Here is a 25,184-nt window from a genome sequence, read left to right as displayed (position 1 = left end):
TTATATGATCGCATTCTTGCTCATACAATGACTAAAAAGTTGGGACCTTTTTTCAATACATGATTGCATTTTTGCTTATGTGATATAATCCTGTATGATGCCACACTGGCTGATATTTAGTGCAACTGCTATTTTCACTTATACAATCACTAACAAATTCTTACAGTCATTTGGTTGTTCCGAGATTGACTTTGACCTCTGTCACTATGGAGTGTGTTAGTGTCTGAAGGAACAATATGGTACAACAGTGTGGTGCTGAGTTTCAAGCAGAAACTAAGGTGCTGTGAAGTAAAATAGCTAAACTGCTTCCAGCTTAGATGAGGTGGAAGCAATTTTTATACTTTTTTGTGTTTTAAGCAACAAGTGAAATACACTGATGTCAAAACTACCAGTTTAGGTATTGGAAACTTGATATACAACAAATAGCTATGCAATGGATATTTTCAAATGCATCCTTTTCATAAAATGAAGGCATGTTGTACAGGAAGGTGAAAAAATGAGGAATGGTACAGGAAGGTTAGAGGGCACTGCTACAAGGAGGTGAAAAAGAGGGAGCTGGTACACTCGGTAAAGAAAGTATCGGTGCATAGAGGGTTCGATGTCTTCCGAAAATATTCACACATGCTGGCTGTGTGGGACAGTTGGTAACTTGTTATGCCTGGCTGTAGCAGGTTCAGAATGTTTATTTATATTTTAGCGAGGGGATACCTCAGATGACATATGACACCTCCCAACACGTCGGACACAAATATTTCAGAGACCTTCGTACCGTGATCCAAAATGTTTCGTCAATGTTGTGCACCGATACTTTTTTCACAGAGTGTACATGAAGGCAAGATGAGGGAACTAGTACACAAATGCAAGACAAGGAAACTAGTACAAGGAGGTAAGACATGCGAATTGGTACATGGAGGTGAGATGAGGGAACTGGAACATGGAGGTGAGGTGAGGGAACTGGTACATGGAGGCAAGATGATGGAACTGGTACATGGAGGCGAGATGAGGGAATTGGTATACAGAGGCAAGACAAGGGAACTGGTACACAGGCAAGAAGAGGGAGTGGTACACAGAGGCAAGATAAGGGAACTAGTACACAGAGGGAAGACGAGGGAACAAGTACATGATGGCAAGATGAGGGAACTGGTACATGGAGGCGAGCAGAGGGACTGGTACATGAAGGTGAGACAAGGGAACTGGTATGTCGAGGCAAGCGGCGAGACCTGGTACACAAAACAGAGATGAGGGACCTGGTACACAAGGGCAAGACAAGAGAACTTATACACGAAGGCAAGATGAGAGAACTGGTACACGAAAGCGAGACAACAGAACAGGCACAGGAAGGGAAGAAGAAGGAACTGGTACAGGAAGGGAAGATGAAGGAACAGGCACAGGAAAAGAAGTGGGATATGTCACTTGAAGAGATGAGGAAGGATTAAGTAAAGGGAGGGGAGAAGAAGGATCAGATGAAAGGGAAGAAAAGGGAATTGGTACAAGAAAGAAGGGCCTGGTATAGCAAGGGGAGAAAAGGGATCAAGTAAAAGAGGGAAACAGGGAACAGATAAAGGAAGAGAGAAGTGGGAATAGGTACAAAGACAGATGGGGGAATTGGTACAGGAAGGAAATAGGAGAACACATACACAGAAGATAATGAGCTATGGACAGGAAGCAGATAATGGGGATCAGGATGGATAGCAGATGGGGGAAGAGGTACATGGATGATAGATAATGAAATAATTACAGGAAGCAGTGGATATGGAAGAAGAGAACTGGGATAAGGAAACACATATCAGGAAAGAGAGAAATGGAGTCAGGGAAGAGACAAGAGGAATCGGCAAAGAGAACAGAGAAGAGGGACCCGGAAGGAGGGAAGAGGGACCCGGAAGGAGGGAAGAGGGACCCGGAAGGAGGGACGAGGAACCCGGAAGGAGAGAAGAGGGACTTGGGACAGAAGAAGATGGACCTGGGAAGTGAGAAGGGGAACCCGGGAAGAGAGAAGAGGGACCCGGCAAGAGACAAGAAGGGCCTGGGAAGAGAGAATGGGAACCCTAGAAGAGAGAAGAGGAACCTGGAAAGAGAGAAGAGGGACCCATTAAAAGAGAAGAGGGACCCATAAAAAGAGAAGAGGGACTCGTACTAAAGAGAAGAGGGACCCGTAAGGAGAAAAGAGGGATCAGGAAAGAGGGAAGAGGGACCCATAAATAGAGAAGAGGGACCCATAAAGAGAAAAGAGGGACCAGGATAGAGAGAAGAGGGACCAGGAAAGAGAGAAGAGCAATCAGAAAAGAGAGATGAGTGATCAGGAAAGAGAAAAGAGCAATTAGGAAAGAAGGAAGCGCGACCAGAATGAGAGAAGAGCGACCAGAAGGAGAGAAGAGCGACCAGAAGGAGAGAAGAGCAACCAGATGGACAGAAGTGTGATGAAAAGTAGGTGAAGAGCGATCAGGAAGGAGAGAAGAGTGATCAGGGGGAAAGAAGAGCAAACAGGAGAATAGATGAGTGACCATGAGGAGAGATGAGTGACCACAAGGAGAGAAGAGAGACCAAAAGGAGATGAAGAGCGATCAGGAAGGAGAGAACATGATCAGGAGGGATAGAAGAGTGATCAGGAAGGATAGAAGAGCAATCAGGAAGGAGAGAACAGTGATCAAGAAGGATAGATGAGCGATCAGGAAGGAAAGAACGGTGATCAGGAGGAGAGGAGCGATCAGGAAGGAGAGAACAGCGATCAGGAAGGAGAGAACAGCGATCAGGAAGGAGAGAACAGCGATCAGGAAGGAGAGAAGAGTGATCAAGAAAGAGAGGAGAGGAATCAAGGAGAGAAGAAGGATCATGAAGGATAGGAGAAGAGTGATCAAGAAAGAGAGGAAAGGAATCATGGAGAGAAGAAGGATCATGAAGGATAGGAGAGGGATCATGATGGAGAGGAGAGGGATCATGAAGGAGAGTAGAGGGATAACGAAACAGAGAAGAGGGATCATGACGGAGAGATGAGGGATCAGGATGGAGAGATGAGGGATCAGGATGGGGAGATAAGGGATCAGGATGGAGAGATGAGGGATCAGGATGGGGAGATAAGGGATCAGGATGGGGAGGAGAGGGATCAGGATGGGGAGGTGAGGGATCAGAAAGGAGAAAAGTGGGATCACTAAGGGGAGGAAAGGGATCAGGAAGGAGAAGAGAGGGATCAGGAAGGAGTGACGAGGGATCAGAAATGAGATTGGAGGGATCAGGAAAGAGAAACGAAGGAAGGAGAGAAGAGAAGAGGGATCAAGAAAGAAAGGTGAGAATAGGGATCAGGATGGAGAGAAGAGGGATCAGGATGGAGAGGAGTGGAATCAGGAAGGAGAGAGGAGTGGAATCAGGAAGGAGAGAGGAGGGATCAGGAAGGAGAGAAGAGGGATCAGGAAGGAAAGAAGTGAGATCATGAAGGAGAAAGGAGGGATCAGGAAGGAGAAAAGAGGAATCAGGAAGGAGAAAAGAGGAATCAGGAAGGAGAAAAGAGAAATCAGGAAGATGGTAAGAAATATCAAGCACTGGAAAGGATGGGGAAAAAAAAAGTCCCTAGAGATTACTCACACTCAGGCCTCATGCCAACTGTGAGACACTTCTTGAGGCGACACTCTTGGCACTTGCGTCTCATGTACATGTCCATTTCGCAGTTGTTGCCATATTTACACTGGTACACCGCATTCTTTGTGATGGATCTCCGAAAGAAACCTGCAAAACATAGCAATTACTGCCAAGCTACTACTTCATCTTATCATTTTTTTTTACAGCACTTTCAAGAAATCATGCTCCATTTTTAGGGAGTGTCTGTGGTTCCCTGGGGCTAGGCAGGATGTTGTTCTGTAAGATAATTAAAGTAATTTTATGTTTCCTTTTTTTTTTTTTTTTTTAATAACCAACTCACTGTTTGTTTACAACTGACCACCGTACTTTTGAATGCTGATACAACAAACCTCAAATGTGTTGAAGTTTAATGTCTGATTTGAAATTAATGAAAAAAAAAAAAAAAAAATCAAAGGCCGCCATTGGCGGCCTCCGCTCGATGTCAAGTCACTTCCTATCTTCAGTCAGAAATGAGCCATAACTCAGGAACCGATGGCCTGACTGGACTGGGATGTGTTTTATTCTTAAGTTAGAGCATTTTAATGGTATCCTGCTCTAACAAAAATTGTGCTCCATGCGCTGATTTTCGCTGTTACGGTAACAAACAAACACACAAATCTGATCATTATAATATAGATGTTCAGAGTAAAGAGCGAGTTAATTCGCTTCTCTTACCTTTGCATCCTTCGCAGGTAAGTGCATTGTAATGGTACCCGGACGCCCTGTCGCCACACACCAGACACAACTCCTCCTGTTGGCGGGGAAGTGGGCCCTTTTTCTTCTTCAGGTCTCCGTAGGATTCTGACGATGGTGGCGACATGTCATCTCGGCCTGGGAGGGGACAGAAATGATACACGGTTAGAGAGATGCAATGTAAAATCATCATAATAATCCCTGCCTATGAATAAGGTGAGATAGCATCTAGAAAACAAGGAAGGAGAAATCACGAACGTGGGAGAACTATCAATAGCACGCCCCGTAAAATGGGCCAAATACTCACTGACACACCATTAAATATCCATGAATCTTGGCTACATGTCAAAGGTTTACTATCAGTACATGTTTTATGTATTTTGCTATAAAGATATTTTTCACATTACCAGACATAAAAATTTGGGTATAGCCAATAAAAACTTATGCCTATCCATCCACTGTTATTGTGTCACTTGTAACAGTATAGCTACAGTATAGTGATACCAATTTATCCTTCCTTAAATGATGTAAAGCAGCAATTCTGCTTAAATGATGGCAATGATTGATGATGCGATGAAAAATTACTTCAAAATATAGGAGAAAGTAGGGCGACTGTACACAAAGAGAAAGAATACCGGTATATGCAAGAGTAATGTGAGGAGATGAAATCTAAACTGAGGAATGATTAGTAATAATGGTTAAATTACAACATCAGAGAATGTATGCATTGTGAAAGTATTGACTAGATGTAACTATAAATAAGTACAGTACACTGAGGTCATAAAATAAATAATGACAGAATTGTGTAGAAAATGGGGAGAACTGGTCGAATGGTGGGGAGGGGGAAGTGAAATAAGAGTAAATAGATGAGGAATGAACTGCGGGAGAGTAGAGGAAAAATGTGATGAGAAATGTGAGGACGAGAAAAACTGAAGCAGAAGGGCTATAAAGAGGAAAGGTGATGAGAAGCAGAGAGAGCTACAAGGATATACAGAACTGGTACCGGTACGAAATCGAGGTGTGATACGGAAGTACGAAAAAGCATAAATAGAAAACGTGTGTGTGTGTACATATCCGATATATATATATATATATATATATATATATATATATATATATATATATATATATATATATATATATATATATATATATATATATATATATATATCTTTTTGCATATTACATACTGTATATACTCGTACACACCGCTCGCTGGCTCAGTGGTAACGTTTTCGCTTGCCATCTGGTAGACTTAGTTCGAGCCTCGCTCAGGTTGCGAAAAGTTTCACTGACGAAGTGGGTGGTTACTGTCCCCCTCGAGCAAGGGGACGGGTGTGTGCGTGCGTGAAGGTCACAGCCTTGCCCTTATATCGGACTATATGAGCTCTCAGCTCCCTTCCGGGAAGGTAAAAGCTGATGATCACAACCATCAAGTGATCCTGACCGACCCGGTTAATTACATAACATTCACATTATATATACACATTCAAATATATGTATAGTACAAATTATATTATATATATATATATATATATATATATATATATATATATATATATATATATATATATATATATATATATATATATATATATATATATATATATATATATATATATATATATATATATATATGTGTGTGTGTGTGTGTGTGTGTGTACATACATACAGAGAGAGAGAGAGAGAGAGGCGAGTTACAAAGAAACAGGTGCTCCAAACAAGGGACAGGCCGTAACTGCCAAGCAAGGCAAGAATGGAGTGCTGTGATGGATATCAAAGCTGACACGACGCAACACGCGCCACGCCTATTAACCTACACACGTCTATCCCTCAAAGAAATACGCAAACAATGGACACCTATACCAAAATATGCCAGAAATAACCCCCCCTAAAAAAAAACGCCTAGGGCAGAGAGAAAGAGAGATGGTTAAGCCTGCGAGGTGGAGCCATAATTCCTAGGGCTTGAATATGTCTGGGTTTGCTTTTGACAGCTTTTCCACGTTTGTACCCTTTCATCGTTTTCAAATTTTCTCTCTCCCTCATCTTTAGGCAGGATACAAGATCGGGATGATCATATTACTATTGGACGATTTTATTAAACTGGGAGAGCATCCAATCCAAAGACGCTAAATAATATTGTATGAAGATAAAAAGAATAAAAATACATCATCGTAATGAAGGCTACTATTAAAAAAAAAAAAAAAAAAAAAGACAGACAAACAGATGACAAAGGTGGAGGAGAAACAAGATAGTAAAAGTGAGAGAGAGAGAGAGAGAGAGAGAGAGAGAGAACGACTGCTGCGAAAAACGGGAAACAAAAAACGGAAAAGAATAGTTTTCACCCATAAAAAAAAAAAAAAAAAAAGAATAGTTTTCACCCATAAAAAAAAAAAATAAAAAAAAAAAATAAAAAAAAAACGCAGTTCAAACGTGTGGGATGACTGGTCGTATTCTCGTTAGCTTTACAGGTTTCGTAACCTCTTCCTAAACTATTCATTTTGCATATTGCACATTAATATTATTGACGGAAACAATATCAATACACAAAGAATTTAAAAAATGAGGTAAAACGAAAAATAAATCGCTGAGGGGAAAAAATGCTGTCTCTTATATTAACAAGAATTCGTCCGGGAGGTTGAACAAAGCTCTGTGTAGTATTCCATGCAGACCCTACAGGTGTGATGTGGGGCAGGGCTGATGGTATCGCTACTTTCAGCCCTAAAGTCATCCATACATAAGGTCGATTTTCCCACATGTTTGGATAAAGTATGTGAGCGGTATTGTAGGCTGCAGGTACTATCGCTGCCAGGTACAGCCATGAGCAAAAATTCGCTAACATTGCTCCTGGCAGCAGTGTGTGTCCTGCCGCCTATATTTCGCTTTCCTCCATAAACGACAGAGTATCCTTCCTCCTCGTACTTTTTTCCTGTGTGTTTCATACTGATATCACACATAAGCGTTCTTGTTACACCTTCCACTGCCACAGCCGGGAGAAATGTCAGCGAACTTTTGCTCACGGCAGTATGTACATTCAGGGACTAAAGCTGTGTTACGGTACTCTTTCAATGCGTTCATGTCACACTTGGGCGATGTGTCGCTTTCCTCCACGATGCGTCTCACGTAAGGTCCTCCACTCCAGACCACCTTCCTATGCTAACCTTTATCAATGTCTCGGTAGTAATGAGTAGTAGGAATACATCACGCTCAACCACTGTATAGTTCACTCTTACCTGCACCAAATTACGTGCCTGCACATTACACACGATATTCAAATTTAATTTCTCAACTACCCTCCTCCATGACGCATAATAAATAATCATCATCAGAGCAGCCGCAACGGAAGATTTTTTTTTTTTTTTTAATAACAGAAGGGAGAAAAGAAAACCAAATGATTTAAAGAAAGCCAATTAAAAAAAAAAAAATCCATACACCAGATTACAAGTGTCCTTTCATAAAAAAAAAAAAAAAAAAAAAAAGTTTGATTTGAACAGCCGTAGTTTGAAATTTTGGGAGAAACCACTCTGGTGAAGCGAGTTCCAAAAAGATGCAGTTCAGGGAATAAAAGAATTCTGGTAGGTAAAAGTTCTGTAATATGGCAGTGTGACAGTCCAGTCATGAGCGCTACCAGATGCCCGTGCAGCGCGGGGGAAGGCATGGAGAGGTGGCACAATGGATGCAACTACAGGTATATCTCCAAAGACAGGGATGCTTTACAGATTACCTTTTGCATGCATGAACCCGGTGCATGTGACCTTATGTACAATGTTCCATGTCCACATTCTTAAATACGGGGAACTTAGTGCACAGCGTACGTTAGGCATGCACGATTTCGGTGCGTGCGACGCCGTTGAAATTCGTATTTCGTTATTGCTATTTCCTAATGATTTTGTTTACTTCTGTATAAACATTTCGATCTAGAGGAGTTAGATGCCTTCTGTTAGTCCCCAAACTATATCAAATTCTGATCTGACCTTACCGTAGCTTTGCCGGCGAACAAAATCCAGGGGAATTTAAACAACCTGAAGTAATAGTAAATGAACCTTAAACTAGCTACTGGGTACACACTGTATATACAGCAGTGTGACCCACTGAACTGAACTGTGGCAAAAAGAAAATCAGATTAAGCAGCTGAAAAAGCAATTGGTACTACAGTATCTGCTAGATTGATAGGAGTTATTGTTTAACTCAGGTTTTTCTCTCAGATTTATAATGTACTAAATGCTAGTGTGTTGCCTGTGTGCCACAGAACTAAAGTACTTACATGATAATCTTATAATACAGTATATTCACCGGCTTAAGCTTTGCAAGTCAGAAAAAAGGATGGCTGCAAGAAGAAAAATTATTTCTACCAGTACTGATAACTTAAATATTACTGTAAAATAACGAATAGGTACATATTAAGAAAAAGTTCGCATCCAAACCTGACATATTCCTGACACCTTAGTTCTGCAGACTTTCTTAACCTTACCTAAGTAGAATAAAAGAAGGTTGATATATGAATACATTTATAGTGGTTTTCGCACTTACATACTGGCTGCCTTCCTCCCAGAAGAAACAGGTGACATTGTAAAAGGCACAATGTCGGATGTCTGTTTAGAACCAGAAAGGCGGTTGTAATAGTTACGTGACGTCACATTTCACATTTCGGCTCTATTACCATTGGAGTGCAGGATGATCTCCACAGTGTTAAAGTACGCTGATGTATTTCTGTGCAAATTGCCGTGATGATTACATACAAAAACACAGGATGCCAAAATATGTGTTTGTGTGGTACGATCATTTAACCCATAAACTCGTTTAAAAAGAACTAAATAAAAAAGAAAGGGATGTCTAAGGGTATTTGCCTTAGGTATGTGCCCTTGACTGAAGCAAATTGGTGAAGAAATAAAGAAACGGCATTAAACTAAAAGTGCTTGTAAGAAAGAATATACAGTACAGCAAATACAGCATGTCTCCTAACTATGGTGTGAAGACCTAATGAACATGTGCAAGAGTGGCTATGGAGTTACATACTAAAGGCTGTTTGCTAGGAAATGGACAACTAATGATCATTCATCATTCAGGTTATGGCACCAGGAAAGAGCTACGAAAATAGAAATAACATTAACGACATTTTAATTTAAATCATCTGAACATTTTACTCCACTGAGGTGTGACAGTACTGAAGAACCAAAACACAGCCTTCAATAACCCCTTTATTACTAAGGTGCTATCCTACCATGAGAAAAATCGTCTGGAGAGAACACGAATTAAATGACAAAAATGACACTCGTGCTGATGTTAGCTTCTTCAGTCCGACGATGTATTTTTCATTTTAAATGGTCCATCACCAGACGATTTTACTCAACTTTCGGGAAAGACATCTTGTAATGAAGGGTTTAATAAAGCCCATGTCTAACCCCTCCGGTTCGATGAGTCTCAAGCTAATGAAAAGTGCCTGGAGAAAATTAGACAGAAAACACTCGGGTTGGAGTTGCTGCAGAACAATCCAATTTATAATCAAGGCTATATACAAGTTATGCAGTCCCTTAATATCACTCAACTGCTATGAGCTAAGGCCACAATGCATTACGAGTAATTAACCATTTCTTTTTCCTTTCTTATTCTTCCATTTCTTGACACTGCAACATGCCAGGCAAATGAGTGCAACGCAAGCTCATCTTCTAGGAGAAAACTTTGAAATAAACATTTACATCACTCAAACCACTGATCCAATAGTCCCCATTTTCACAGGGTACACTCATGGTCCCTTTCCAGCCCCACACTACAATTTAAGCTCATCCCACCCATTTCTTCGTCCCCATGTCCATTTCTTACCCCCACCCATCCCCACCCCCACACACACTTTCTTTCTTGGAGTAAATGTTGAAGTAAACTTTCACTGCGCTCAAACCACTAACTCAACAACACCCATTTCACAACATTTCACAAGGTATATATACTCTCCCGTTCCAGACCCACCGCTCATCATTTTCCAGCCATCCCACTCATTCCTGTGCTCACCACGTTAATTTCTTTACGCTTCCCTGACGGTTTCATAGCGGGAAGTAGGTAACGCGATCGATGAACACTTGTATTAACACTGGAAACGGAACCATTAACTAAGTTCAGCTCTTTTCAAATCACACTGTTTCGCGCCCTCAGCAATACACCAAAGAGCCTAACTAATTGCTAACTCTATTTTCGCGTCCTCAAAGTCAAGCCACAATCCTAAAACACCAACTAATTAATCGCCAGCTCTGTTTTCGCTTGCTCAAAGGTAAACCAAAAGCCCTCATTAAGCCTTTAGGTGAAACGTGGGAACCTGATATTTTATTCCACTTAACGTCAAACGCTTATTTTGGTCTCACAGAAAACAACAAGTAACATATTGGCGGAGAATGAAGAACTTTGCATTTTATACCAGCTTGCACCACACGATTTTATTCAGGGGAAAAGAACCCACCGCTGCCAAGACGTTAATCACTATTTTCGCGCCCATACAAGTAAGACGAACACTCTAAACAATAGCTAACTCAATTTTCGAGTCTTCAAAGCAAAACGAGCCTCTCTAATTAGCCGCTAGCTCTACTTACGCACCCTCAGTGTAAACCACATTCCTAACAAGCCACTGAACTTATCGCCTGCTCTGTTTTTGCGCCCTCAAAGTATGAAAAAAAAAAAAAAAAAAAAAAAAAAAAAAAAAAAGTCCTTATCTGTCGCTTTGTCTATTTTTGGGCCCTCAAGGTAGAAACAAAATCATGAACAATCGCTGTGTTTCTTTTCGCGCCCTTAATGTAACAAAAGTCAAAACCAATCACTATATTTATTTTCGCATCCTCAAGGAAATAAAAAAAAATCATCAATCGCTACGTCTATTTTCGTGCCCGCAAAAGCACACCAAAAACCCTAATCAATCCATACAACTATTATCGTATCCTCAAAATTTAAACAACACTTCTAAATAGAATGACACCTTAAAAGTATTTTCTTGCCCTCATGGTAACAAAAAGAATCCTAATCATTCGCTATTTTCGCGCCCTCAAAAGTATTGCAAAATTTCAAAGTCGTTAACATTTCCTCCTTATAACAACTACCAGGTGAGCGCCATACCTCCAAACTTTACCTTACTGTGTCTGAGATTCTTTGGCTGAGATGCAAAGGTAAAAACTGTGTGGAAGATGTTGTAAATGAAAAACTAAGCGATCTTGGCATTACGGACCGGGTAAGCGACTGACTGACTGACCTGAGTGAGAGTGAGTGAGTGTGACAGCGAGTGGGTGAGTGAGTGAGTGGGTGAGTGAGTGAGCAAGTGTGAGTGAGTGAGCGAGTGTGAGTGAATGAGTGTGAGTAAGACGGTGAGTGAGTGAGAGTGAGTGAGTGTGGGAGTAAGTGTTGGTGAGTGAGTGTGTGAGCGAGTGAGTAAGCGAGTGCGTGAGCGAGTGAGTAAGCGAGTGCGTGAGTGAGTGAGTAAGTGAGTGCGTGAGCTAGTGAGTATGCGAGTGAGTGAGACAAAGTGAGTGAGTGACTGACTGACTGACGAACAGTGAATGACTGACGGACAGTGAATGACTGACGGACAGTGAGTGACTGAGTGACAGTTGAGTGGTTGACGAACAGTGAGTGACTGAGTGACAGTTGAGTGGTTGACGGACAGTGAGCGACGGCCGGACAGTGAGTGGCTGACTGACAGTGGGTGGTTGACTGGCAGTGAGTGAGTGGGTGACAGAGTGACTTAAAGCCTCGTCACCCTCGAAGTCTGAATCGGACACATTCTGACAAATTCTCGGTAGGAATAAGAACACCCCGCTTCACTAGTGTTATGTTTTGGGAACAAGTTTCCCACTGTCACCAGCACCAGGTTTTGCACTGAGATACAGAATGATCAGAACGTTGCTTAACTAAAAGCGAGTGGTATTCTTTCAATTTTCATAGACGCTGATGATGGACGCCTTGACGCAGTGGTACCAATAAAGTCGGACGGCGAAGGTGTCATGGTGTATGAACGTCCTTCAATTCCCTCCCAATCCCCCAACAGGAGGTTCGTGGACTGCACGAGAAGGACAACTTCAGCATGGAGTCCACCGGGTTCACGTTCAGATGATCCTGGGGTCACAACTACTTCCACTACCCCGACCTACACAATCTGACAATCTGTGTTAAGCGGTCGTATTATCAGTGGATTTGGAGATTTCGTAATACCTCTCTCTCAGCGATTAATTCTGCATTTTACATCTCAGTATCCTTTTGTATGTCTGTGAATGCAAACTATGACGATATTAAAATGATATAATAACATACAAGAGCATGTTAATGTGCAATATGCAAAATAAATCGCTGGGGAAGATGTATTTTTGTGCCACTTGTAATACGGTCCTAAATAGCTGCTCGTCAAAGAGTACAGGGGAGACAGTCACACCAAGCTGGATAATAGCGCGCACGCACGCACGCACGCGCGCACGCACACACACACACACACACACACACACACACACACACACACACACACACACACACACACACACACACACACCTGCCAATTACCCGGGGCGCCACATGTGACCTTGCCTGCCTTTGATAGCGGCGGGGTCAACCTCCTGGGGCGGAGAGGGGAGGAGGAGGAAAGGAAGAGGGAGACACAAAGGAGGGAGGGGGAGGTAACAAGAGAGGTGGGGGAGGGGAGGTAACAAGAGAGGAGGGGGGAGGGGAGGTAACAAGGGAGTCTGGGGGGGGAGAGGTGATAAGGCAAGAGAGGGAGGGGCAGGGGGAGGTGATTCAAGGGGGGGACGGTGACAAAGAGGAGGGGGATCAAGGAACAACAGCTTCACAAGAATACAGACAAGAGAATTAAAAATATTCTCCCTCTCCCTCTCTCTCTCTCTGCACGTGTGTGTGTGTGTGTGTGTGTGTGTGTGTGTGTGTGTGTGTTTATCGGTCAGTCACATTATTACCTGTGTGTACTTACCCCTGTATATCAGAATCTTATCTAATATCAGTAATATATCGGTGTACAAGAGAAAAAATATCACTTACGTATTCTCTTCGCGTCGTAAAAAACAACTAACGGCGCATTATTAAAGCAGAGTGCGCGAAGGTGTAAGGAAGCCGCTAATTTTTGACGGTCAATAAGGAACACCTGTAACTGTTAGGCAGCCCCACATTAGAGCTGTCAGCAAGAATACGGAAATAGCTTCTGAAATTATCGCCAAAACTGCCAACACTTTCGCGCTCAGTCTTTATAATACGATCTTCTGAACTGATGTTGGGGTTTTGCGATCCCGCCTCTCATCACCAGAAGGTATCTCGTAGCCACCACGAAATATGTAGGTAGATAAAACAGACTTCTCTTTCGGAGATTCAATTCCCGAGATACATCTATACAGTCTGGTTTATATTTTTCTACAAAATGTATACACTGGAAAAAAACGGGGGAGGGGATCAGGACCGTGACATAACTTCAGATACCTACGTACAGGGCTTGACAGTGTAATGAACTGTTAACATGGAAAAACTAATACTCCTCTCCCCACCCATCCCATATCGCTATAATATACTCACGCAAGTCTTCCGTTCCTATTCTTATATCCAGAAGGTCCATGTCATGCTGAAACCGATGCAACATCACAATATCCGTAAGTTTATCAAGTGGGTATAGTTTTTTAAGTTTATCAAGTGGGTATAGTTTTTTTCTACTTTACACTTTTTACCTCCAACTATACATCTCTCTTACACGTTACCTGCTTTAGGCTATATCGGGAGAGAGTATCCATCCGGAGTGAGGGAGACAAAGTAACCTTCATGTGACCTTTATCACGAATCACCTGCAGTTTATCCCAGTCTCAATCTGCCTTCAAATGGTACCAGTGCAGTCGGTGACAAAAGTCTGTCCAATATTTCATCTCCTCTACTTCTTTCTTCTGTTAATTAATACTCCTGAGACTCGCTATATTTCTCTGCTCATATATCGCTCTTTGGTATGATAATAATAATACGTTTAGGGGAAAAGTGATGGACATGCGCTATGTGTGAAGTAGAGGTTGCGGTATACTAGGTAAACTTTTGTCCCCGGCTGTACCAGTGCACTGCCTGAACTACTGATCCCTTTCTACATACAGCCTGGTTACTGATAAATTAAAGTGACGCACGTTCAACACTGAGGGGAGCAGGGTGTGAGTAGGGTGGAGCAGGGTGGGGTAGGGTGTGTGTTGGCAGGGTGTGTGTTGGCAGGGTGGAGCAGTGTGTGTAGGGTGAAGCAGGGTGTGTGGTAGGGTGAAGGAGGGTGTGTGGTAGAGTGGTGCACGTGCTGTGGGTAGAGTGGAGCAGGATGTGTGGGTGTGTGGGTAGGGTGGAGTGTGTGTGTGTGTGTGTGTGTGTGTGTGTGTGTGTGTGTGTGTGTGTGTGTGTGTGTGTGTGTGTGTGTGTGTGTGTGTGTGTGTGTGTGTGTGTGTGTGTGTGTGTGTGTGTGTGTGTGTGTAGGGTGGAACAGGGTGTGTGGGTGGGTAAGGTAGAATGGGGGTGGGGTAGAATGGAGTAGGATGGAGTAAGGATGGGGGAGGAGTAAGTGGCAGGGGAAAAGAGGAGCAGGGGCGGGGGACGTGGTTAGATTTAATGTGCGCTTATCATCAATAAATCACATCGGCATATTAACCAACACACACTGTAGCTAACACGTACAGCAAATCGCCAGTAGTATTGACCTCATTCCCCGGGGTCAAGGTCGGCCATTTGTCGATACTACCTAGCAAGAAGCGGTCGCCGGAAGGTCAAATACTGGTGACGAACCGGTGCCAGAACCATACTAGGTATCGAATTCTCGAATGCTTAGGAAATGGAGCATCTCTTCCTTAAGGGTGGTCCGAATATTAAGCTTTTCTATCTCGTGTGTTGCGAGGACGGATTTCTGCTTGTGTATGGAGTAAGAAGACACTGACTGCTTTCTGACAATACTAACCAGCCCTACAATCAGTTATATAAAAAAAAGCAGAACAATCACAATCGACCACACACACACACACACACACACACACACACACACACACACACACATTATAAAGCCACGAAAAGGGTTAAGGAAAACAGACGGGGAAAATTTTGTTATTGGAATACAGCTAGCTAATACTCATTCTTCATTACAGAATCAGTTACGTCTGGGCTCTTGATTGAATGCCCACTAAAATTATTCTGGCTATAATCTAACAGAGTCAGTAGGTCATCTCACAACTTGCCAGCGATGATAAAAATGCGGTAAAATTGCAAGGCACGTGTACTGAGGCATACCTGAATCATCCAGTTATGAAGCAAGCACAGCAAACAATAGGGGTAACAAAGATTATCTTCGTATTTATCACAACCAAGCTAATATATTACACTGGTATATTACTCATCCACATTAACCAAACTTTCTCCTGATTAATAAAAGAATTACGCTACCTGTTACTGTTTAGTTGCCATACAGCTTACTGATACAAGGTCCTGATTTTTACCGGAAATTTAGGTTCCCTTTTCCCCTAAGCTATCTGTCTACCTCCTGGCCAAAAAAGAATTACAAATAACTAAAGAGGTATAACCTTTCTTTCCCCTGCTGGACTCCCAGGGATCGAATCATTTATTTCGGAGTCGGGTTATTCATTCACTATGGTAGCTTTAGGGTAGGATTATAATTCGAAAATATCGTACACTTTGTCTCCTTGTATGTTCTTTAACAATTATTATTATTATTATTATTATTATTCCAAACTTAATTTAGTGCTTTATCCACCGCTCCTCTCCTACATGGGATAGGTATTTTAAAATTAACGGTATCCTCTCCGTGAGTTAGGGGTAGCATCTTAAACTAGTCCTCTTCTTTAGTATGGAGCAGCACTTTATCCTAACAACAGAAATAATCTACTACTACTACTCCCCACCACCATACCGTATTAGATATAAATATGGCAGCAGAAAATGATGCAGGTAGACACTGCAAATGCTGAGTGATCCGTACCTGCAATATGCAATAACTGGGACGCGTACCGTACTGTATGACCCACCCTGCTAACTGCTCCTTATTATTCTCCTGCATGCCAAGTTCTCTTTTGAAATATAAACACAATCACCATTAATGCCATACAGGAGAATGTTTCCGTGCCATATGGACGAAAACAAGGTACAGGAAGACTTGTTAGAAACCCTCCAAGTTGACGGGATTAAATGGCCTGGGTTCCGGATTCACGAACAAGCCAGGTATCAACAACTCCCTATGGCAGCTTTTTTTCTTTTCTTTTTTTTCCAGGATGAGAAACTGATACATGAGGAATCAAACGGGCTATACCAAAGTGAAGCGCCTACTGGGCTTCGTAAGAGTGAAGCACCTTATATCTGGAAATCCTTTGGGTGTGGCTGACAGACCGGGCCACTCCTAGAAATGCGAATCTGATTATGGTAAGCTGCTACGGAAAATTATCTTTCAGAAACTTAATTCGAGGACATTTTCGAGACATTCTTACCATCCCCACAAAATTTTATTAACCTTAAAACAGACACTCCCTACAGAGAGAGAAAGAGAGAGAGAGAGAGAGAGAGAGAGAGAGGGAGGGAGGGGATTGGCCTTACGCAATCTCTCCCCTACCAGACTTTCCTCTTCATCCAATTTCCCGCTATGCAAATTAGATTCAAGGTGCCGTCATTCTGTTATCTTACCAGCATCTTTTATTACTATTTTTTGGGGAAGATGTTAAAATAATGTCCTTTTCTGTACTATGTTTTTATCTTCCCTTCCTTTGCATATGCTGTATATTTATGATGCCGCGTTTGTGGAACATCCCGTTCATGGACTGGGCAGTAAATCTGATCTGCTAAGTTCATCATGAACTGTGAAGTTTGACTGCTCACTTCGTGAACTACGCAAATTTGCTCCCCAGATCATGGAATTGGCAAACTGGATCTTGCCCGCTTCATGAACTGGGGACAGTATATGAGGGAAAAAATTATAGTAGGTAAATTTAAATGTATCAAACATTTATTGCACATCTATTGCTTAAATATATATATATATATATATATATCTATATATATATATATATATATATATATATATATATATATAAAATCTGTGTGTGTGTGTGTGTGTGTGTGTGTGTGTGTGTGTGTGTGTGTGTGTGTGTGTAATCAGACCAGAGCAGTTGCATAAATCAGTTATCAACTTCTGAGGCACTTTCTTGTCAGTGCCATGTCTGTGCAACCTGTCACACGTTGGATATATTTAACAAATGAACGTGGGGAGTTGCCATACTGATATGACGGTGCTTTATATGTTTTCTCCACGCCAATTTTCAATCTGAATGCCATCAATAACGTTCACTGCAATGCCCTTAATTGCCATGTATCTGCATTAACTCTGGCAACCTTCTCCAAACCACCACAAGAAAAAATTCAAATCTGTTCTGAAGATATTCCTCTCTTGGCAATTCTTGTCCCATTGTTATACGTTTTAACAAAATAACTTTCTGTTCATAACCATTTAATACCATGTTACCCTAAACACCAGTACTGAAATAACACAAACATTATCAGTTTTGTGCTTTGGTGGTAGTGACAACTGATGAAAGAGCTGTGACATCTCAGATCACGTTCAATCAGGTAATAAAAACCAATTCTTTCCCTTAACTAACTGTCATTTAGTGGGTAGACACAACTCAGTAGTCTGAGCAAGTATCAGTAGACTGTGGTTTACGCCATCGCATGATGTCACCGCATTACTTAATCATCATGACATCAACGAAGTGCCCAGTCATCCATACACTTAGAACTCTTTCAATCTCTGTAATCATATTGTCCAAGTTATCTGGGTAGCACAGTCTGACTACCCAGTTCATGAATCGGGCAGATTTACTGCTCAGTTCATGAACTGGGAGAGTACATAGACGAGGCGTAACATACGAGCAAACATACCGTGTTATCTGTTGAACCTATCAGTGCATCTGTCTGCATGTCTCTATTGTATAATTATACGGTACATGTTTGTCTGTCGCTTGTCAAGCGGCCTGTCCTAGGGGTCATCGAAACCTCTCCATTACTTCCACTGTTATGCAAACCTACCTTCCTTTGTGTACTGTTGTTTCTCACTCTTACATGCGTAGCCAGGTTGTCTTTGTCTCCCACACTCTTGGTACCCCTGGGAGTCTGGGCAAGTATTTACAGACAATCTTAACTAGTTTCTGCTATGAATAAGTCACAATAAGTTTATTATTACTAGGATTCACTTATTTTGTAGTATTTTCCACTTTCACAAACACTCGAGCTTGGCTGTAAGGTCTGACAGCTGTGAGAGTGAAGATAATATATATAAGAAATGTCATGTACGGAGTAAGCTAAATAAATTCTATGCAAATGGCTCGCAGGGCAGGTGTGGCGGTGTGCAGGTGTGAGGTGAGGTGGGGGGGGACAGGTGTGAGACGGGGAAGGGGAAGGGAAAGTGTGGGGGGGGAGGTGAGGTATGGAGGGCGCAGAAGAAAGCGAGAGTAAGGAATAGCAAGGGAGAAAGGGAAGGAGATATGAAAAAGAAAAGGGTGAAAGTGTGTGAGAGAGAGAGAGAGAGAGAGAGAGAGATACTAAGACCGATATAGTGGCAACAAGAACAAATGTAGAGATAGTCTTAAAAGTTAAAGGGAAATGTTAAAGGAAAGTCGGAATGAAGTCAAATAAGGGGAAAATATTAACAACTTCACTATAACGACGCATTTTCTCCATTACTTTTGCTCCAGCCAGACGATTTTTTTTTTTTTCAGTTCAAGAAAAACAACTCTTACTTAAGGGGTTATTTACAAAAAGGTCAATGTTTACTTAAAGATTTCTCTATTTCGGTGATATTCTCTTTTTCACAAGCTTGATTTTGTCCTGTCTAGATTGATTTGATGTTGCAGGTTGTCAGAATCTTTTTTCTATACTGAATAAACCTCCCCTAACCATACTAAAAGGGATTACAGCCTACTGAGATGACACTACTTCACCATGCGCAACAAAACTGGCGCCCTTCCACGGCAAAACCCCTGGTCTCACTTCATCATATATCTTATACTGGGATGGATGATGATTTAATATACAAAAACGCATTTCCGACTACCCGCAACGCTAAATCAATCCACACAGGACACAAACAAGCTGGTGAAAATGAGAAAACTGCCGAAAGAGGAACCTGCAGAGAAAATATTGATCCATAAGAGATAGTAAAAACTGATAAATGATACAGACTCCCAGCACGCCCAGGGGAACGCAGGCTGGCCTCCACACAGATACACTACACTGACATACTTCTGAGTAAACTTCCGTGATGATTAATGGACATACAGGGACATACGATCATAAAATTTGCTTCTGTGGTTTGATCTTTGACCCTATAACTTCCCTTCGGAGGGCTAAACATGTATATAAAAAGAAAAAAGTGTCAGGGAGGTATCTGCCTAGGGAACAAATGTAACAAGTTTGAAGACAACTACTGAAGAAGCGAAGGAACGATACCAAACTGAAAGGTGTTTGGAATAAAGAAGAGAGAAAAAAAATGAGCAATACAGTAAGAGTACAAAAAAAAAAAAAGGAAAAAATGGAATATGTAAAACGTTTGTCGATACAAAAACAATAAAAACAATAATACTGAAAAAATGAGAAGATAATTTTACGAAGAAAAAATATATATAGTGGGAAAAATGTAAAAAGACGGAATGGTCATGAAGATTTACCACGGAAAATATTCTGAAGGATGGGTTAATGATTTATTTTACGAGTGAAAGTTTGGAGTGAAGATGTGTGTGTGTGTGTGTGTGTGTGTGTGTGTGTGTGTGTGTGTGTGTGTGTGTGTGTGTGTGTGTGTGTGTGAATTATAGTGAGGGTCTGAAAACAAGAATGTATGTTAGTATGAAAGCTAGAGTGAGAGAAGTGAAGAGAGCGAAGGTGTGGTGGTGTATGTCGACGGGGTTGCATTCTTGACCTTAACCCGCTCTCTGGGTCAATGTGTGTGTGTGTGTGTGTGTGTGTGTGTGTGTGTGTGTGTGTGTGTGTGTGTGTGCTACTCTTCCCTATAACATCCCTTCTCTAATTATATCTATCTATATTTATATATTATATTCTTAAAACACACACACCCACACACACACACACACACACACACACCTGTATATATATATATATATATATATATATATATATATATATATATATACATATATATATATATATATATAATAACTGGGGGGAGCAGCGGGAGATTTCAATGACTTGAGGATTAATATCCAATGGAGATTTTAATGCGACAGTCACCCACTATCCCCCACTCACTACTACAGTACTACTGGAAGTACTACCGGTACTACCAATACTTCCTTTTCATAGATATTCTCTCTCTCTCTCTCTCTCTCTCTCTCTCTCTCTCTCTCTCTCTCTCTCTCTTACCGTACTGGAGTGGACTGGAAGGCAGTATGGACAGCTGGACAATACCTGGAAAGACAAAAGATATACATTAGCTTTGAGGAAAGAAAGCAAAGTGGTTGCGTGGTGGCTGTGGTTATGTGGGAGGTTTGGTAGTACTCATATCTGTGGTTGTGTGGTAGCTGTGGCTGCGGTAGTCATGGCTGTGGTTATGTTGGAGGTTTGGTAGTACTCATATCTGTGGTTGTGTGGTAGCTGTGGCTGCGGTAGTCATGGCTGTGTGGTAGCTGTGGTTGTGGTGGTTGTAGCTACTGCAATTACCTATGCATTCAAGAAGCCACCATCGCCTCAATAATCACCACAGTAACCACCACCACCACCATTACTACCACATCCCAGCAAAATAACTACCACCACCAATATCAGCTACCACATATACCTCCACCACATCCCAACAACCATAACTACTATTTCCACAACCACAACCATCACCTCCACAACCACAACTTACACAGCTGCCATCACTAGAATTACACTATAACCACTATCGCCAAAACTACCCTCACAACCACAACCACCACAACTACCACCACTTAGCAACCAAACCGGCCCTCCCCCACTGTTGCCAACTACACACCTATTTATGGACACAAAACTCGCATTTACACTCACCTCGATGATGATAGTTGTGGTAGTGGTGCTGATGGTGGTAATTGTGGTAGTGGTGCTGATGGTGGTAATTGTGGTAAGTGATGCTGATGGTGGTAGTTGTGGTAGTGGTATTGATATTGGTATCTGTGGTAGTGTTGATGGTGGTAGCTGTGATAGGAGTGTTGATGGTGGTAGTTCTGATAGTAGTGTTGATGGTGGTAGATGTGATAGTGGTGCTGATGGTGGTAGCTGTGATAGTGGTGCTGATGGTGGTAGCTGTGATAGTGGTGCTGATGGTGGTAGCTGTGATAGTGGTGCTGATGGTGGTAGCTGTGATAGTGGTGCTGATGGTGGTGGCAGTGGTAGTGGTGCTGATGGTGGTACCTGTGGTAGTAGTGCTGACGGTGGTAGCTGTGGTAGTGGTGTTGATGGTGACTGAGGCAGCTGTGGTGGTGCTGACATTTATATGAAAATGGATGATGACGATAATGATAATGATGAATTAACGACGACGATTACAAGAACAACAGCTGCTACTACTACTACAACTTCTACAACTACTAATTTATTATTATTATTATTATTATTATTGTTATTATTATTATTATTATCAACGCCGCAGATAGTTTTTCAATACGCAACGTAACACTTGTGAACCCGGACATACATACGTGTAATGAGAGAGAGAGAGAGAGAGAGAGAGAGAGAGAGAGAGAGAGAGAGAGAGACTGGGTGTTTAATTATCCGCCCACGCGCATAGTCACACACACACACACACACACACACACACACACACACACACACACACACACACACACACACACACACACGGTACGCGGATTTGCGTTCTTCCTACAAATTCCTGTGTGTGTGTGTGTGTGTGTGTGTGTGTGTGTGTGTGTGTGTGTGTGTGTGTGTGTGTGTGTGTGTGTGTGTGTGTGTGTGTGTGTGTGTGTGTGTGTGTGTGTGTGTGTGTGTGTGTGTGTGTGTGTGTGAAATAAACAGAGCAGCCATCTCCCTGACTTGCAACTGAGAGGAGGGAGAGGAAGGGGAGGGAGGTGCGGAGGGGAGGAAAGAGAAAGAGGAGGGGAGAGGGGAAGGGAGGGAAGAGAGTGAGAGGGAAGGAGAGATAGGGAGGGTACAGTTGGAAGCTTGGGGTATCTCTCTCTCTCTCTCTCTCTCTCTCTCTCTCTCTCCATCCTTTTTAGATATATATATATATATATATATATATATATATATATATATATGGGGGGGGAGAGAGAGAGAGAGAGAGAGAGAGAGAACGGGAGGGGGGTAGGGGAGGGGGGACTGCAACAGCTAGAGGGCAAGATCGTCCTTCGTATCGCGTCCTTACGGCACCCTGGCTGACTGACCCCGCTCTGGTGGTTGTGGTTGTTGTGGTGGTAATTGTGAAGATTGTGGTATTTGTGAAGATTGTGGTAGTTGTGGGGAGGTGTGGTAGATGTGGTAGCAGTTGTGCTGAGCTGGTGTGGAAGCTGTGTGATGGGATTTAGAGTCGTGGTAGTTATGGTGTAGGTCGTGATGGGTATGTATGGTAGTGATGGCAAGTTGTGGTAGCTGTAATCGTTGTGGTGGTGGTGGACTGGGTGATTGTGACAGTAGTTGTGGTGGTAGTGGTGGTTCTGGTAGCTGTGGAAGCTGGAGTCGTGGTGGTGTTTTTAGTTACTGTGGCTCGTGGTAGTGAGGTTGGGAGTCGCGTGGTTGTGGGGATTTGGGGAGTTGTGGTTGTAGTTTTGGAGGTTGTGGCGGGCTAGTAGTGATGGTAACTGTGGTCGTAAATGTGAGTGCTGAAGATGTGTTAGCTGTGGTGATTGCGGTAGTTGCGGTGGTTGAGGCAGATGTAGTAATTGCGATGGTTATGTTGGGAGTTGCAGCTGTGGGAATTTTACCCCTGACCCAAAATCGCCTGGAAGCAGCAACAACCCGGATTAAACAAAAGAAAAAAAAAAATCATGGTGCTGAGGGGATAATGAAGACTTTAGCCTCTGTAGTACAAGGGGTCTTAGAGTAAAATAAAAAGACGACAGAAAAAATAAACAAAACATCACAACACTTAATGGATATACAAGCCTTTCTTCCTGTTCCATATGTTACCCCCTCCTCACAGAAACGTCATGTAAATATCCCCGTCAACAGCAACCCTCCGGTCCCGAAAATGATATCCCTACAGTGCCAGAATACAGACGGTGGGTGTTAGTGTCTAAGTGGTGACGTGCGACGGTATGAAATAAATGATGTGTTTGTGGCTGTGGTAGCGATTACGATAGCTATGGACGTGGTGGTAGTTGTGGTTGCAATGTTAGCGGATTTGAATAATGCTACAGTTGTGCATAGAGGAAGAAAATGGGAGGGGGAGAGACGCAGAAAGGAAGAAAAGTGAGGGAAACCGAGGTAGGGAGAGGACAGAGTTGCAGGAAAAGAAAAAAAAAAAAAAGAGGGGGGAGGGAGGAAAAAGAGTGAAGGGAAAACGAGGCAGGAAAGAGGGGAGTGGCACAGAAACGAATAACGAAGTGAGAGTGATGAAAAGGGCGGAATGGAATGGGAGGAGGGGGGTGGAAGGCAAGAGGAAGGAGAGATATTAGAAAACTAGTGAAAGGGAGAGTGAGGGAAAGGGAGGAAAGGAAGGGAAGGGAAGGAAAGCGAGGGAAAGGAGAGCGAGGGAAGAGGAGGGAGAGGGATAGGAGGAAGAGTGTGAGGAAAAAGGAGAGTGGTAAGAGGAAGGACAAGGGTAGAAAGAGGTACTGTACAGGAACAAGAGGAATGGAGGGAGAGAGAGTACGGGAAAAAGGACGGAAGAGAAAGGCGAGGGATAGGAAGGAATGAGGAGCGGGGGGGGGGACTTAGAAGATGGGAAAGTGAGGGAAATGGAGAGAGAGAACAGAAATGAAAGGGACATAAAGGAGAGAAGGAGATTCGGGGAAGAGAAAAGAGGGAGGGGGAGGAAAAGATGAGCAACACACGAGGCATAATGAGGGTAAAAAATGTGCTGATAATCTGATACTGATCACTATCTCTTTACTTCTCCCCATCCTTCTTTCCCTCCCCCTCTCCCCTCCATTCTTCCTTCCCTCCCCCTCCCCCTCTTCCCTCCATTCTTCCTTCCCTTCCCCTTCCTTATCTCTCGTTCTCTTCCACCCTACTACCAGATCTCCTCTCCTACATCTTCGTCACTTGTCTCCCATATTTTCCCCTTGTTATACTGCCCCCCCCCCCCTTCCTCCCTCCATAGTTAAAAATGTCTGTCATCTCCCCTCCATTCCTAACCCCATAATTACACAACTACCTACTCAATCTTCCTCCATCCTCCCCCTCCCACCTCCATCCCTACTTTCCTCCTTCCTCCCCTACCTACCCCTCCCCTATCTCCATCTCTAAACACCGCCTCCCTCCACCACCCTCTATCTCTACTTACATTCCGTCTTCCTGCCCAGTCCATCTCTACTTTTCTCCTTCATGCTATATATATTACCCCTCCTCTCTCTTCTCTATTTCCCTAATTCCATTCACTCTTCTTTTATACTCTCCTCATTATTCACTTAATCATTTCCTTCCTTTCATCCCTCCAAAGACTACTTTTCCGCCTTTCCTCCTTCCTTTCCTCTCCTCCAGCTGTCTTCCTTCCCTACTCCCACTTCTTTCTCTCTCTTCTCTTAGCTTTCTTTCCTCCCCTACTCTGTTATGCATCTTTCACAGTTATCGGGGTGAGTAAGAAAATAGAAAAAATCTTTGGCTCATTATCAAGTGTGTTTATCTGATTGTCTGTCTTATCACCATCGTCCCTGTTTAACCTAAATCTATGTAGCTCCTTCACGCGGTGGCACCAATAC

The 25,184-nt window shown here is 42.6% G+C and overlaps 1 protein-coding gene across 1 annotated transcript in view; it reads right to left on the bottom strand.

Moving 5' to 3' along the window:
* The window catches only part of LOC145393487 (ecdysone receptor-like), a 747,239-nt gene that overhangs the window by 48,716 nt on the left and 673,339 nt on the right, over window positions 1-25,184 (bottom strand). The window contains exons 3-4 of the mRNA XM_080267607.1: window positions 4,285-4,440; window positions 3,577-3,717 (exon numbers count right to left, since the gene is read on the bottom strand). Coding sequence (XP_080123733.1) covers window positions 3,577-3,717; window positions 4,285-4,440 — 297 coding nt within the window. The remainder of the gene's footprint in view (window positions 1-3,576; window positions 3,718-4,284; window positions 4,441-25,184) is intronic.

This window comes from Coenobita brevimanus, chromosome 24 (assembly GCF_032717465.1).
Source record: "Coenobita brevimanus isolate Jiangsu-jjx chromosome 24, ASM3271746v2, whole genome shotgun sequence".
Classification (NCBI taxonomy): Eukaryota; Metazoa; Arthropoda; class Malacostraca; order Decapoda; family Coenobitidae; genus Coenobita; species Coenobita brevimanus.
Note: the sequence above shows the minus strand (reverse complement) of the source record. Positions and strands in the feature narration are given on the sequence as shown.